The following is a 15,901-nucleotide window of genomic DNA, read 5'->3' as shown; positions in this document are numbered from 1 at the left end:
CTTTCTGGGTAAACCCTGGGGAAGCGGCAGGACTCCAGGGTCCCCTATGCCCATCCATGTTCATGGTGAAGGGGCAGGCAGACCTGAGGCGGCTCAAAGATCTGCAGGCCATCCTGTGGCCTGGGGGCTGCAGAGGGTTTCCCACACACCTGACAGTGACACGGACATAGTCTTGAGCACCTGCACATCTGAAAGTCTCTAATTGGGAACAGCGAGGTGACTGCTCTGCCAATATGGACCAGTGTGACCAGACAGGATGGGGATATCCCAGTAGATGCCAGCACAGGTTGACTGTGATCAAGGACCAGGTGCCCAGACTCCCCACCCCACCCGCCTTGGCATTCTATAAGCTCCTCTTCCCCAAAACCACTCCAGGCAAGAGAGGAGCATCAGAGCCTGGGGTCAATGGGGTTAGATTTCTGGCATCTGTAAAATGAGGCAGAGAATAACGATTAAATTACAGGAAAGCAAAGAAACATACATTATTTACTCATTTGGGTTGTTGGACTGAGATTTGTACTCGCGATAATAACAACAGGACACTGCAACCCCTTTAAGGGGAGAATGACTTTCCTCATGCTATGAAATTCATTTACTGACCTCCTACTATGTGCCAGGCATATGTCTTTAATCACAAGGCCCTCTGAGGTAGGTACTGTTGATGCTTTTTAATAGGCAAAGGAATAGAGATAAGAGTTCAATTGCTTGAGCTCCCAGAACTTATCGGTAGAGACAGCAGCATGTGACTGAGGCATGTGGATTATGAAGCCTTCCCCAGTACCCCAAGTGGCCCCTCATTAAGGAAGAAAGAACCTTCTTCTTGAGATCAGTCAAGTAGAATCTTTCTCCAACAAAAGGCACTATTCTTACATGAAAAAACTTAGAACAGTAATCTTCCTTCCATGAGTGCTTACCATACACCAGGCTTGCACTCAACAGCTGTCTAAGTGGTACTTCATTATTGCATTTGATCCTTTCAGCCTCGCTGGACGATTGGTATCAAGATCCTCATTTTACAGATGAGGAACCTGAGGTCCGGAAAGATCTGAATCTCTGCTAAAACTTCACACTGCTGCCAAATGGCAGAGATGGGTATGATCCCTAACCACTGCAACACTTCTCAGAATTTAATATGCAGGCATATCGCCCGGGCATCTTGTTAAAGTGCGGCTTCTGGTTCAGCAGGTGTGGGGCAGGGCTGAGAGTCTGCCGTTCTAACAAGCTCTCAGGTGATGCTGATGCTGCTGGTCCATGGACCACACTTTGAGTAGCAAGGTGCTACGGAGGTCTCTCCCAGATAGGACTGCCTGGTTACCAAAAGCATCATGTGAGCTATTTACCAAAGCAACACAACGTGCTCTCCTCCATCCAGTGAGACGTAAGGTAGAGAAAGGCATGAAATAGCATGAAAGGGTCAGGGAAGAAGAGAGCTGAAAAAGAGGCCAGGCTGTGGGTTGACTGTCCCACAAGAGGGAGCACCACTCTTCTCCGTGACTGCCTAGGAAGCATCCAGGATGGACAAGGGCAGTGGCCACACCCTGTCCAGACCTTTCCCAGCTTGGCGGTTCAGGGAGGAGGCCAGCTCTCAGGCCTGTAGCAGTACCCAGCCCCGGCCCTTCCCTGAGGCTGCCTGCCCACCCTTCATGAACGAACCTGGCTTCTGGAAGCCATGCCTGGGAGGTAGCTGCAGGCCCCGACAACATACCGCTGAGCTGGCTGCTCAGACCCCCACAACGTGAGCAGGTACGGCCTGAGAAGGCCTCAGCTAACATAGAACACCCCATCTCCTTTATCTGTTTCCTCCCTGAGCCTGCCACATGCTTCTCGTGGGCTTTGGGGAACTGAGGACCCTACACGGAACAGCAATGATGCAAATACCCAGGCTGGGGAAAGTACTCTGCAGGGCAAATAGGAGACTGGCTTTGCCTGTCCCCTGTGCTCCAATTCCCTATCAGGCTAGCTTACCTGCTGCTCACCCCAGGCATGGATCCACATGAACCCTGGATTCTCGGGGGTGAAGCTGGAGCCAGACATGGCCCCAGGAAAACTCGTCATCTACCACAGGGCAGGACAGAAGGCATGCACGTGAGCCTGCTGCTCGGGGTTCTGGCTCGGTGGCATCTTACCTAGGACCAGCCTGCAGACACCAAACAGCCAGGGCCTAGGGGAGGTAGGGGCAGCAATGAAGAGCCCCCTGAGGATCCTGGTTTCTTGTCCTAGGGCCTGAAGTTCCCTAAGCCCCCAGAGACCTCAAGGAGGGGATTTCAGAAAGCAAGCACTGCAGAGAACTTATCAGGCCTTGGCTTCAGTCCTAAAGACAGTGCGCATGATATCACCCCAGCCTGGTCTAGGATTCTACGAGCCGCCTCCTGCTTTGGTCATAATTCACCTTAAACATCTAAGCAAAAACCAAACCAACCCAACTATATCAACTGCTGGTGACTGCATGGAGTGGGTGTGGCCAGAGGAGAAACACAGCCCGGCTCCAGTCCCCTTTTCAGCCCACCCCTCCCCTCAACCCAGCTGGCATCAGGGTGCGGTGGGCCAGCCCTGTGCCCTGCTCTGTTGTGGCCCTTGATTGATGCTCTTATTGATGGGGATGATATCATATACGGAAAAGACAGAGATGGTACTGGTGATGCTGAGCCCGGGGGTTCGTGATCGCTGGACTCAGGTCAGAACTGTTGGTGATGATGGTGGGGGTGTTGTGATTGATGGGGGGTTGCTTGCCATTATTGGGGTGATGATACTGTTTGTATTAGCTAAAAGAATGGAAAATGAACATCTCTGTTGATTGGATGATGACAGAACACCAATCAGGTGGCTGGTCTTGAAACTGTTTGTGTTGCCACTCACCCAGTCGGCATTCCATCCTGCAGCCAGATGACTATTGCTCAGGGCAGCCCTGACCACGCCACCTTGCAGCAGGGCTGCTGCACCGCATGACACCAGGGGCCCCGCTGACACTGCGGTCTATGTGATGACACCCTCAAGAACTGTGCTGTGCACAGCCATCTGCACAGGCTGCGGTGTGACTGGTGGGCCCTGCGGCCTTCACCAGCTCCACACTGCCTTCGGAACAGTCAAAATCCCAAGCCTGGCATTCCAGCCATGGACCACTACTAACCATAACACCATCTGCATTCCCTCCATTCCAGCCAAAATGATTAACTCCGGGTTCGGAGACAATCCTCCTCACCAGCACGTCTGCTCCCTCTGCTTAGAATGCCTGGGCAGCCTTCCATAACTGCACATGCCCCACTCCTAACTGTTCCTGAAGATAAACACACAGACCCCTTCTTCCAGGAAGCCTTCTCTGCTCCTCCAGTCGGAGGAGCGCTCCTCATCTCTGAATCTCACTTGATCAGCCTTGCCTCGTAATCAGCCACAGCCACATCAGCCCTTTCTGATTCCTTTGGCACCCACAGCAGCCAGGCAGGGTGCCTCGACTAATGCCCACGGACATGAAATGCTGAATGAGGATATCTCTCCTGTTTACTCCAGGGGGCTTTACACAGACCCCTGGCCTAGGGCTGCCCAAGGTGTTGCATGCAGGGGCCTGGGGTCACTGGGGAGGCACCTGGCAGGCTGGGAAGCAAACTAGAGCCTTCCAGGGCTTCAATCAGATGGATCCAAGTGGGCTCTGGCAGGCCAGGGGATGGGCACAGAGGACTGTGAGGCCACCACCTCTGACAGATTGCCTCAGGTCCTCTGCCAGCCTTAGGACACTCACTACCTGGGGCCTCTCTGTCTGGCAGCCCTCAACCCCCGAACCTACCCTTAGGCCTTGGAAGTCCTCAGTAAGAAAAAAATATATGTATATATGTATATGTATAACTGAATCACTTTCCTGTATACCTGAAACTAACATTGTAAATCGACTACACTTCAATAAAATTTTTAAAAAATAAAATAAAATAGATAAACAACAAGGTTCTAATGTATAACACAAGGAGCTACATTCAATATCTTTTAATAACCTATAATGGAAAAGAATCTGAAAAAGAATATACATTTGTCTAACTGAATCACTATGTTGTACACAGAAACTAAGACAACATTAGAAGTCAACTATACTTCAATAAGTTTTTTTTTAATTTTAAGGGGAAAAAAAAGTCAGCTCCGTATAGGTGTGCTCCAGGATGCCTAGACGTAGGCAGGCGCACCCCCCTCCCACCTCCTCTGTTGGTCCCCCCAGCCAGCCTGCCCTGCCTGGTCCTCATCTTGACCCTGGAGTCAGACTGCTAGGAAGAGACAGGGGCCAAGGTGGAACAGGCTAGCAGAGGGTTTAGGGGAGCATCTCAGGGTGGTAGGCAGGATAGAACAGTCTCCCTGGCCAGCCCTTCTCGATGGGATTGTTAAGGTCCCCAGAGGCAGAAACAAAACCTATGCTCAGGTAGTGGGAAGTGGGAGCGAAGCCCTGGCCCAGTCCAGGCACAGGGCGGCAGGGCATCCTGAAGGATGGGCTTTGGTATCTGTCATTATTTGCTAAGTGCCGCTGGGTAGACTGGTGGGTGGGGAGGACATGAGTCCGCTGGCCTGGCCCTTCCTAAATTCCCAAACTAGGACAAGGCTGTAAGCGTGTGGAGGCCAGGAGCAAGGGCCTTCCCTGCCCTCCTGCCACCTGAGCAAGACCAGGCCCAACTTCCGCCTCTTCTCCCCTGAGCCATGGCCCGGGCCCACAGGGGACCCCCGAAAGCTCCTCAGTGAGCTGCTCTTTAGTCCAGGTGCGTCCGCCCTGTCTCTCGCCCCCTGGTCCAGGGCTGAGCCTGAGCAGACCTTCCCGGGGGGAAGGGCTGGTGGCGTGCTTTCTGATGGGGAGGGAGGGAGGGCTTGTGACTGTGTATGGGAGGAGTGGTGGGGGCATTCAGGTCCTGCTCCCCTGCCCCTACACAACACCTCGTAGGAGGCTAAGGCTGCCCGCCAGCCCAGACTCTCACCTGCCGTCCTCTCTGCCTGAGCTCTGAGCCCTGGGCGGGGCCCTCGGGGCAGGACAATAGCGGTGGGCAGAGCTGCACCGGGTCCCAGCCCCGGCCTCTCTTCTGCAGGTGCCTGTCCTCTCCCCGCCTCAGACCTGCCCCCTCGGGTGGTACGCACACAGGCACAGCAGGACTGGGGCTGGTTTGGTTCATTTCAAATCCTCTTTATTTCAGAATGAGCATGCTATATGTACAGGAGAGAGAACTAGGAAGCCAGCACACACAGCACAGAGAGGGGAACACACGCTCCAGTCTCACCACGGCTGGGAGGGGCCTCTGCCTTATCTACCCTGGCACCTCTTCTTCCTCTGCAGAGGGCCCTGTTCCCGGCTGCCTGGGCTCCAGAGGGCATGAGGGAGGGAGTGAGGCCAGGGAGTTGGCCTCTTCCCAGGACCCTGATCTACGGGCAGCTCGTTCCGGGATGGCACTAGGCCAGGCTGCCTCTCCCAGGAGCGGAGGTTGGTGGGAAATGGACCAATGGAAAGTAATGTTTCCCTTGGTTCTGGGGTGTTCTGCCAGCAAACCCCATCACGTCCTCTCTGATCTACAGGAAGGCCCTAGGCAGGGGAGCAAAGGCTTGGGCTATTTGGGAGGTGGTGAGGGCTGCATTGAGGGGCAGGGGTGGACAGGGTGCGGTGCTGCGTGGGGCCGGGCCTCGGCCATCAGCTCTGGGGTGGGCGGAGAGCACTATGCTGCAGGTGACTATCAAAGGTCCCCCCCAGCACAGCTATATATTCTCAAGCATCACCGTGGGGCTCACATGCCAGATCTGTGTTGGGGGAAGGAGGGAGGGGTCCGGCCTGAGATGGGTAGGGGGATTCCAGACAGCCTTTTAGCTTTTAACGTTAAGGATTTGGGCCGAAAGGCCATGGTGCCAGTTGCGCAATTTGGCAAAACGTGGGCTGTTACGTTCCGTTTCAAACCTTTCCCTGTGGCACAGAGAGAGACAGAGAGACAGAGACAGAGTGAGACAGAGAGAGAAAGGAAGGAAGAAGGAAAGGGGTTAGGGGGTGTGTCCGCCATCGCCTTATGTGATAGCTGGGGCAGAGGGCATGGGAGGGAAGAATTTGGCTTGGAGAGGCTTTGGCCCCCCGTGGGGTACTTTCCAGGGGGTCAGGCGGGGTTTGGGGGCAAGGCCAGAGTCGCAAGGACCAGTACAGAAGGGCTGACATCCCTGAGTTGGAGGGGCCACGGAGAAGGGGTCAAGCTAGAGGGCCTGAAGGAGGACTGGGCAAAGGGAGGGTCCCCAGGTTCTCCCTGTCCTGTGTGGTTAGGGCTGGGCAGGGCTGCTTTGGCTGTGGGCTCTTGGGACTGAACCACAGAGCCAGGTGGGCTTTGCAAGGTCTCTGTTCCCGAGCTGGGCATCAAGAAAGAGGAACGCCTGTCCCCGTGATGAGGCTTAGTGAGCAGACCTGTCACCTCCCTGCGCTGCCTCGGTCTCTGTCAACCCTTCTCTGTCCCCAGAGAGAAGTCTTCAACACCACTGACTGCCCTGCCCGCCTAAGGCCTGAGCACAGCCAGGCACACGCGTGCAAACGCATACTCACAAGGCTGCTGGCACGCATACTGAGGGCCAGGATTTCCCGCCACTTCCTGCCAGCAGGGCCTCAGGGGCTCAATCCACAGCCTGCTCAGCCAAGGGCATAGGACAAAGCAGGCAAGGGACGGCCAGAAAGGTAGAAATGGAGGAGAGAATATGCCTGGGAGAGGCCAGTGCTACAGTTATCAGAATCCTAGACCCTCCAGGCCGGAGGGGTCTCCAACATCCTCCAGAACAGAGGTGCACATTGGTGGCTCAGGGGCCACATCTAGCCACAAACGCAGTGTATTTAACCTGGACCCTCATTTTAACTCATGTTGAAAACTCATTTTAAAAATTAATTGCTACATCCAGATTATGACATATACCTCAGCAATAAAAAGAAAGGAATGAACCTTGGTACAGTCCACAACTTGGATGGATCCCCAGACAATTAGGCAGACTGAAAAAGCCCATCCCATAAGGTCGCAGGCTGTCTGATTCCAGTTACATAACATCCTTGAAATGAGAAAGTGATAGAAATAGAGAACAGATAACAGATTTGTGGTTGCCACAGGTTAAGGACAGGGTGTGTGCAGCAGAGAGGTGGGTATCGTATGGAAGGGCAACATGGGGGCATCTCCAGGTGACAGAAGTAGTCTGCATTTGACTGTATTGGTGTCAACACCTTGTTGGGGACATACTCTACTGTACGTAGTTTTACAGGATGATACCATCAGGGGTCAAAGCGACATAGGATCTCTCTGCATTATTTCTTATAACTGCATGCCAATCTGCAAGTGTCTCAAAATAAACAGTTTAATGAATCGATTGCCAGCATATAAAAATCAAGAAGATCAACTTTAGGTCTTTAAAAATCAGAGGATGAAGCAGTGCTGGTCTTACATTTCTGCATGGTAACCACCCTGCAACCCCACATGTACACTGGCCACCTTCCCACATCTGCATTACCTGGCAGACTCCCCTCTACACCTGCATATTGGGTCTCTGTGGGAAATTCTGTTTGATAAGAGGGGCCCCCTGCTAACACAGTTAAAAACCACTGATTCAAACTTTTCTAATACTGAGAAGCCAAGGACCAGTGACATCACATGAAAGGCCTAAAGTCACACAGAAACTCAGAGGCAGAGCTATGATCTAAGGGCCAGGCATTCTCTGTTACTGCCTCTCCAAGGTTGGGGAGAAGGATTGAAGACGGCACAAGCAAAGGCCCTGTGGCAGGACCCACTCAGCCCTGCTGACAGCACCGTGGGCAGCAACATTCTACCAGCCCAGAGAGAGACCAACTGGGACACAGACACGGCCAGTTTGTCCAGCCAGGCCCACAGCCTTTGTCATCAGTGCTCAGTGACAGGGTCAGGGACAGTCCTGGAGAGTCGGCGAGGCCAGTGAGTCTGCTCTGCTTGAGACTGTCTGGAAACTCACAGCTAGCCAAAGAGAGGCGCAAGACAAGGAAGGAAGTGGAGAGAGGGGGGAATGAGTGGAGAGCTGGCGAGAGAGAAAGGGAGGAAAGTCCCGGGACCCCCACGAGGGTGACTCAGGTGACACCCAGTTGTAGTTTTCCAACTTGCTAGGCTAACGGAACACCAAGGACTAAAAATCCAAGGGACGCAGTAACTTTAAGGCTGCCCGCTGCCTCCTCACGAGGGGAGGTTCCCTTGAGGGGAGCGCCCTGCGCTGCACCAGTACCAGGAAGAGTCAGCCACGGGACAGGGACAGAGCACAAGGAGGGAGGAGGACACTGAGGTGCCCAAGGAGGCTGCAGGGGGAGGAGGGGGAACCAGGGAGTCCTGGCGCTCCGTCAGAAGTGGGGGTGGGGAGAGGAAAAAGAACTTTGGATGGTTGTGCGATGGAGCAGGGACCTGAGGGTTTCACCTTGTTTGCGATGCATTGTTGTGCAAGGCAGCCCTCACTTTCAACTCCTCTGGGAACTGGTCACTAAAATCAACTTTTTCCTGACCACTTGGGGACCAGGAAGAGGTGCGGCGTTCTTTACTGAGGTGAGCATGAGGGAAACAAAGAGACTGAGCATGTAGACGGCTGCACCACAAGGTGGGGACCAGGGGATGCCCGCACTCCACAATGGGGTCCGCGGGGATGGTTACGCCCAAGTGATGGGATCCAGATGCCTCGCAGATTCACGCCCTGCCTGGGACGAAGCCAAGCTTGCCTGTACTCCCACCCCCTCAGGGCCGGCCATCAGCGCCCTGGAATGACTTCCCAAAGTCAGACGGAAGCTCTGGTGACCTCTCTGAGATTAGAGGCTCAGCTTTTGGATGGGACTCTGTGACTTCTGGTGAAGGCTGGGAGCATTATTCCCTGTACCCAGTGTGGAAGCTAGCAGTAGGCAGGTGTTTAAGCCCACCTGGACAGCTAAGGTGCTGGGGTCTTTCCTGGGAGGGAAGCCAAGTCTGAAGCTGATGTGTGGACTGCTCAGGGGCCTGCCCTGCCTCACCTGCCAAGACACAGTCCCTGGAGATCAGGCCAGAAGGAGGGTACTGGTGCCCTGGAAGGAAGCGATGTGCTACCAGATCCCAGAGACATGGTCACAGTGCCAGGAGCCAGGGCCCGAGAGGAGACGAGGTGGGAGGGCAGGGCAGGGCTCTCAGCTGCCTAGAATGCGCTGGGGGCAGGCCTCGGGGGGCGGAACAGTGACATGTGAGGGTCAAGTCTGCAGGGTCCTCTGACATGCAGACTTATACCTGGCCTTGAGGCCACTAGTGTCCCCGTCTGGTACAGAGCACCTGGCACCCCTGCCAGCTTTCCTACCACACAGCAATAGGAAGGAAAAAAGCACCCTGGCACAAGGTGGTAGAGGAGGCCATGGAGCCCAGGTAGCTGGGCCCCGGATTTGGTGAACACCCTGGACCCAGGGTGGGGGTAAGTGTACTCCCTTCTGCTCAGATGGCCACTCTGATGAGCCTGGGGCCCACGCTATGACCAGTGGCCACAGGAACCACTTAAGGCATTACTCACAAACAGAACTGAACCACTGCACCCACTGCATCCCCATCTCTCACCCCCAGGACACAGGCTGCTTGGGATTCAGCAAAATAAAAATGCCCACCCTTCTCCTATGGTCACAGGGAGAATGAGCATTTTGGGTGAGGTCATGAGGACAACCTTCCAGAAATTAAAGTCAGGAAAAGGGAAAAGGGCTGGAGGCCTGTACTCCTCCAGTCCTGGGCACAAGCCTTGCCGGGTGTCTCAGAGCCTGCACTGCAGGGCCAGAGACCACAGAGGGAGGGGCTGACAGTGCTGCAGCACAGTCTAGGAGGTGGGGGTGGGGGGCTGGGTGGGTGAAGCTTTCTTGGGGTAGGGGCCTGGACTGAGGGAGAAAGCAGGCTGGAGGTTCTTTCTGGCCACCACCACCCCCTGCAGATATCCCCACAATGAAACCCTGCAAGGGCTTGGGGAGAGAAGTTTCAAGACCTGCAGCGGAGTTCTCAAGACCCTTTGCCTTCTGCCATGGCTGAACGGAGCTCATGGGCAGTAAGGCCCCAGGGGGAAGGGCTAACCTCCACATATTTCCACAGGACCAGGCCGAACAAGCCCCAAGGGAGGGGAGGGAGAGGCCAACAACGAGACCTGTGAGCCACCCTTCATATTGCCTTTTGTGTTCTGCTCACCTAGCAGAGTCTGCAAATTTCCCAGGGGAAACATGAAAGACAAAGGTTCCCTGTAATCTACCTCTGCCAGTCCCCGTCCTCCTAAACGGTATCTGGTTACTGAGATGGGAACTTAGGGTGACCAGCCAGAGAAACGTAAAGGAACCATTAGTACTGAGAGGGGGTGATGGAGGCTGGAAAGGCAGGGCAGGTCCCTGGGGGCTTCTTGATGGAAAGAACCCAGAGACTTTTAAGCAGTTTGCTGTGGGGTGCGTGCTGTAAAGCCCCTCCATCAAATCTTCGGTGAAGGCCACGCTGCTCACGGGAGCATCTCTGTGGGTGGCTCCAAAGAGGAGGTGGGACAAACATAGAAACGGTGCCAGAGCAGTGGAGCACGGGACGGAGAGCGCTGACAGCTTAGTCACGCTTCAAATAGCTCGAGACTACCTTTGGCGCTAAATCAAACACCATCTCATTTCAGGCTCTTTGCAGACACACTGCAGGCACCGACAGGTTCAGAACCATCACTGGAATCGCATGCCATGGTTAGCAGGCCAGGGAGGACCACACTTTGGGCTTGGATGCCCCAGCCAAAGAGTGGCAGCAACTTCGACTGGCAGAAACAGAGGTTCGAAAATAAAATCCACATCAACCCTCCACGCGGTCCTGTGGCCACGACACGCTGGTTAGCAAGTACAGAAAGCTTGGCCCAGGGTGGAAAGGCACTTCTGAGCTCCAGCCCCCTCACACGGAGGCCACCACAGGATGTGCCGGCCCAAGGCAGACTCTCCCAGGAAGGACATGCAGACGACACATTTGCTTCCAAAAGTGTAAGCGCAATCACACTGGGCCCCATGCCTCCCCATGGAAGACCCTAATGGTTTCCAGTGGGTTCCAGGGCAGGGTGCCCCCCATCATGCCCAGGGCCACGAGCACCTGACAGGCCGAAGGTGTTAGGCCAGTGGCTGGGGCCTCAGGCCTGCCACTGTCAGGGGACCATACGTGGAGACACCATGCCCAGGGCTTATAATCCTTGCAGCAGCTGTGGTGCTTTGAGCAATTTGAGGAACAGACCCACTGATACCTCAATGTGGGTCTGGACAGGTGAGTCCAAGGGTCAGGCGCCCACACCCAGCACAGCCCTCTGCGTGCCTGCTGCCCAGTCTCTAGCCTTCAGACTCACAGGGGACAGGCCCTGAGATGAGTGGACAGGCAAGGCAGCCGGCCCGGTGCCTCACAGGGAGAGATGTCCTCATTCTCAACAGCCCAGCAAAGGCCAAAGCAGCCCTGCCCCCTGCCCAGAGACAGAGCTGGGAGAGCCCAGAGTCCTCGCTCGTGCAGCCTGGGCCTGGAGGATTGAGGCTCAGCTCCAGACACTCACTGACTGGGGACACATGCCCTAAGCCAGCATCTGCCGGAGCCCTCCAGGGGCTGGGAGTTTCCAAAAGCACTGACTTGAGAAGTTCCTTCCATGAGTCGTGTGACCTGGGGACTGCCCCGGGAGGGATGGGGTTAGGAGGGGCAAGGCAAAAGAGCCTGAGTACAGGCACTTACCTTGACCTTCGCAAAGCTTCTTCGTCAGGGTCTTGCACTGTGGGTAGAAAGTTGCAGGTCAGGAGGACTCACAGGGACCAGCAGGAAGAAAAGCTACCGGAGCCTGGTGGGCACTGAGTCCCACCTACGACAGGACAGTTACTGCTCCCTCCCTGGGACCGCTGGGAGGAGAAGGCTGTGTGCTGGGCAGAGGGCAGGGAGAGAAAGGGGACATGAGAGGAAATGGTGCAGGTGACAGGCAATGGTCAGAGGCGTGGCCTGCAAAGTCCTCTTCTCCCAATCCGGGCAAGCACCATGCAAACCTGCTGTCCTCCGCTGGAGGCAGGGCCGAGCAGAAGGCTGAAGTCAATTCACCTGCCCCAGGTGAAGGTGCACAGCTGGCTGCTAACGATCTATCAAGGCCAGCTCATCTTCAAGGATGAGGGACTTGACTCCCTGGCTTCCGTGGGCCTTGAGACCATGGAATAGGGCCCCTCGAAGTCTCCCCTGCCTGCCCCGCCCTGAGCCCCCAACAGCCTCCCTTACTGTATTCTGTCCCAGTCATCTGGGCCAGGATGCGGAAGGAGCGTGACTGCAGGTTGGAGGAGCGGCGGGCCCACTCATCAGCCTCGTCTTCCGGCTTGTTCTGGTTCTTAATCACAGCCTGATACACGGGAGAGGCGCTGTCTACCGTCAGGTCTTTAATAGGAAGGCTCCTGCAATGTGGAAAGAGGCCGTGAGCGAGGGCAGGGCTGGAACCCTGCGCCTCCCCCATGTCGTGTCCCCCTGATGCCCACCCCCAGGCCTGTTGGTGGCCCCTACTTGTCTGAGCCCACCACGCCCTTTACCCACTGCCATCTGAGAGCCTGTGACAGGGGCTTGGCCTGGGTCCTCAGTGCTCAGGGTGGCCACAGAGAGACAATGAATTCCACTCAAGGAGGGTCAGGAGGTCAGACCCGCCTGCCATCACCACCCCACCCCGCCTTGCTAGGTCCAGACACCCCCGATCCAGGGACTCGATCTCCTTTAAGGAAAGAAGAGGCAGAACAGGTCTTCTGGAAGTAATTTCAACCACCCTGAGCAGGCCCTGAGTTTGGGGCTGGGTGAGGACAAGCCGTCTGGGGGACTCAGAGGTTTCCTCATGGTCAGTTCCTCGTCCTCTTCAAAGCTTGGCATCCATGCAGGGAGCCACCAATGTGGTGACTGCCCTGGAAGGGGACTGGGGCTCCTGCTTGGCAAAAACAGGCAAGCTTGGCGAGGAGGTACTGAGAAAAATGGGGTGACTAGGCTCGGAGGCTGGGCATCGCCCACAGACGGTGGGGTTTCTAACCCGTGGTGCCTGGGAGTGGAGCTGCGGGGGGGGGGGGGGGAGAGTCACTAGGCGTCTGCCCTGGAGCAGCGCAGCCTTTTGAGGGGAACCTGGTGACCTTCCCTTAGACTCCCAGGGTGTGGCACACAGTAGGTGCTCAAAACTTAGTTGAATGAACAAATCCTAGATCAGAGCCAGCAGGGACCCTAAAGGCCCTTGAGTCCAGGGCCTCTCAGCCCAGATCAGACCACAGGGCAAGATACATTAAATGCTTTATGAGTGACCACTTACCCCGACCAGAGAGCGCTGGGGGATCCAGGCTGCCCAGCCCACACTCTTAGGAGTCAGGATGGGCTCAGGAGAAGCTCACAGCAATGACAGTCTGCCTCCCCAGCCTACGGACTGTGGCCCAACCCTCTCCTCTGACAGATGTTGAAACTGAGGTCCAGAGAGGCCAGCTGACCAGCTCCAGGGTATGGCATGCGGAGGCCCCACTGAGTTAGAACCTAGGCTTCTTAGCTCCCAGCCCAGCGTCCTTCCCATCAGACCCTCTGACAGGGCTCAGGAAGGCTACTTCTGCCCACTGTGGACTTGCATACCCCAGATGCTCCACACCCAGGGACATAGCCCAGCCCAGACATCCCCCTGTCCGTCCAGCCTCCCCATGTCTGCCGCTACAGCTGCCTCCACCTCCCCTCCCACCCCGCCCCCACCCAAGGGCTGGCTAGCTAGAAAGGGGACCTCCCCAGTGTTCAGGTCTTCTACGCTCTCTGCAAAGAGCTGGATGGAAGAACTGGTTAGTCTCCAGGTCAGCTCAGGGTGGGTGGGCCGTGAGAGCAGAGGTGGGAAGAGGTGATGAAAGGTGAATGACTAAGGTCAGGTGGAACTTTCCTGAAGGCTTTTGCCCTGGCCTGGAGAGCTATAGGTCCTGGCAGTCTGGTTGGGATCAGATAAAGAAGACCAGGGCCAGGTATAGCTCAGTGGTAGAGCGCATGCTTAGTATGCACGAGGTCCTGAGTTCAATCCCCAGCACCTCCATTTAAAAAAAAAAAAAAACAAAACAGAGAGAGAGAGAGAGAGAGAGAGAGAGAGAGAGAGAGAGACAGGGAAGATCAACAGATCCCTCTGGGGTCCAGGCAAGGGGGAGACTGGTGCTGCCCAGGGAGCGGAGGGGAGGGTGGAATCTCACTGGGGAGGTCACTTCTGGCATAGGGAGGAGTTTCCAGGGGTCCGAAAACAAATGGGAGGTGTTTGCTGCCATTTCCCTGAAACGTGCCCTTGAGGCTCTCCCCATTCCTTCCACGACTCCACAGGCTCAAGAAAACTGCCAGGAGTGAGCTGCCAGGATTTGCATTGTTGGCTTCCCTTTCCACAATCCTGTGCAAAGACCACGGACACAACAGAGACTGGGGGCCAGATGAAGGAACTGCTGTGCCTTTTGCGATCCTGGGGCTCAGGAAGGATGTACACGGAGAGGATGGAATGGGCCCTGCAGTTCTGGGAATTTAGGTCCCAGAGGTCACTCTCTGGAGCCTCTCCCAGCAGGAACGTCTCGCCACCAAAAACACTCCATGGTAACCAAAATACCAGGGTCACCTGTGGGCATTTACTCCACTGTACCCTGCCCCCAAATCTGACTCATCTTTCACCTCCTGTGAGTGGTCCTGGCAGGCGCTGGCTCCTCCAGATCCACTTTCCATGAGGATTCTGGGGAGCGGCCTCCAAGAGGCCCCTTATCACCCTCTCCCCAAATAGTGGCCCAGTGTGGATTCTGACATTCAGGTCTACGCTGTCCCAGTATAGACAAGACAGTCTGGGGGGAGCCCCCGCAAAGCACAGCAAGGAGAACACAGGCATACACCCGCAGCCAGCGCGATGTCATTGCTCTGATTTCTGCGTCTAGAGTGACATTATTTGGGGCAAACCCCCGAAGACAAGTACTTGCCTGTAGAGGCCGCAGGGCCTGTCATTTACCTGTGAGGTGGATGTGAGGAAGCACGTGGACAGAGCCAGCGTCCTCAGGCACATCCCACCAAACCCACACATCATCCCGCAACCAGACAGACGGACGACGGAACAGACACTGTGGGGTCTACTTACGCCAGCGGCGATGCCCTGCCAAGCAGAGGAAAGCCCAGCAGTGAGTGCGTGTCCATCATGGGAGGGCGGGGGGGGGGGGGCGGCGCACACACAAGGGAGCAGGGTTAGGATCAGAAATGAGTTATGGGAGTGGGGTGGATAAAGGAGGAAGAGAGAGAGACAAAAAGAAAACTGTCAGTGAGGAAGGAATCATGGAAATTAACAGCAGAAACGGAGCACCTGATGGCAGACCAGGGCCGCGCTTACCCACCGGCACCGCAGCAGCATCAACCCAGCAGGGCTGAGTTAGAAGGAAAGGGAAGCATGTCCCTTCCCAGGCACGCGAGGGAAGGGAAAAGGAGGGGAGGGGAGGGGATAGGGAGGAGATGGGAAAGGTCCTCTAAGAAGCCTAGATTAGATCAACGGTGCATCATGTTAAAAAAAAATCATAGCCGCCCTAGAGGTAAAAACCAAGTGACAGCAACCCTTTCCCAAGATGCAGAAAATATAAAATTAGTGAACAGCAGTTCTTCCATTATCTTCCACTGCGATTCCCTTTGGCGACTGTTAACCGCTTTTAAGGGCACACCAAGGACACACGTGGCAAACAAATGTTAACAGGAAATCCCTGTTAGCTCTTTGGCTTAATCAGGCAGCCTTGTTTTCCTGGGTACACATGAGCTAATGGTTGTGTTTTTAAACTTACACGGTCATATTTTCTGCTTCGAACGATGAGATTAAATAAATCAACTCTGCCCATAGAGCTCTGCAGAGAACTGCAGCCCTGAGTCTGTCTGGTTGGAGACTCACCGCTGCAGGGCAAGCAACTTCCGCCCCCTGGTGGTCTGAACGA

The 15,901-nt window shown here is 55.4% G+C and overlaps 1 protein-coding gene across 7 annotated transcripts in view; it reads right to left on the bottom strand.

The window, feature by feature from the left end:
- Window positions 1-15,901, bottom strand: part of LDB3 (LIM domain binding 3) — a 63,616-nt gene that overhangs the window by 27,691 nt on the left and 20,024 nt on the right. For 5 of the 7 annotated variants that reach the window (XM_064487960.1, XM_064487964.1, XM_064487959.1 and 2 more), the window contains 2 exons: window positions 12,207-12,376; window positions 11,682-11,718 (listed from right to left, as the gene is read on the bottom strand). In XM_064487960.1, the coding sequence (XP_064344030.1) occupies window positions 11,682-11,718; window positions 12,207-12,376 (207 nt within the window). Of the gene's footprint in view, window positions 1-5,122; window positions 5,909-11,681; window positions 11,719-12,206; window positions 12,377-15,901 lie in introns of those variants that run through there. The other 2 variants (XM_064487962.1, XM_064487963.1) reach the window with 1 other exon arrangement.

This window comes from Camelus dromedarius, chromosome 8, assembly GCF_036321535.1.
Source record: "Camelus dromedarius isolate mCamDro1 chromosome 8, mCamDro1.pat, whole genome shotgun sequence".
NCBI lineage: Eukaryota > Metazoa > Chordata > Mammalia > Artiodactyla > Camelidae > Camelus > Camelus dromedarius.
The sequence above is the reverse complement of the archived record's forward strand: the minus strand, read 5'-3'. Positions and strand labels throughout refer to the sequence as shown.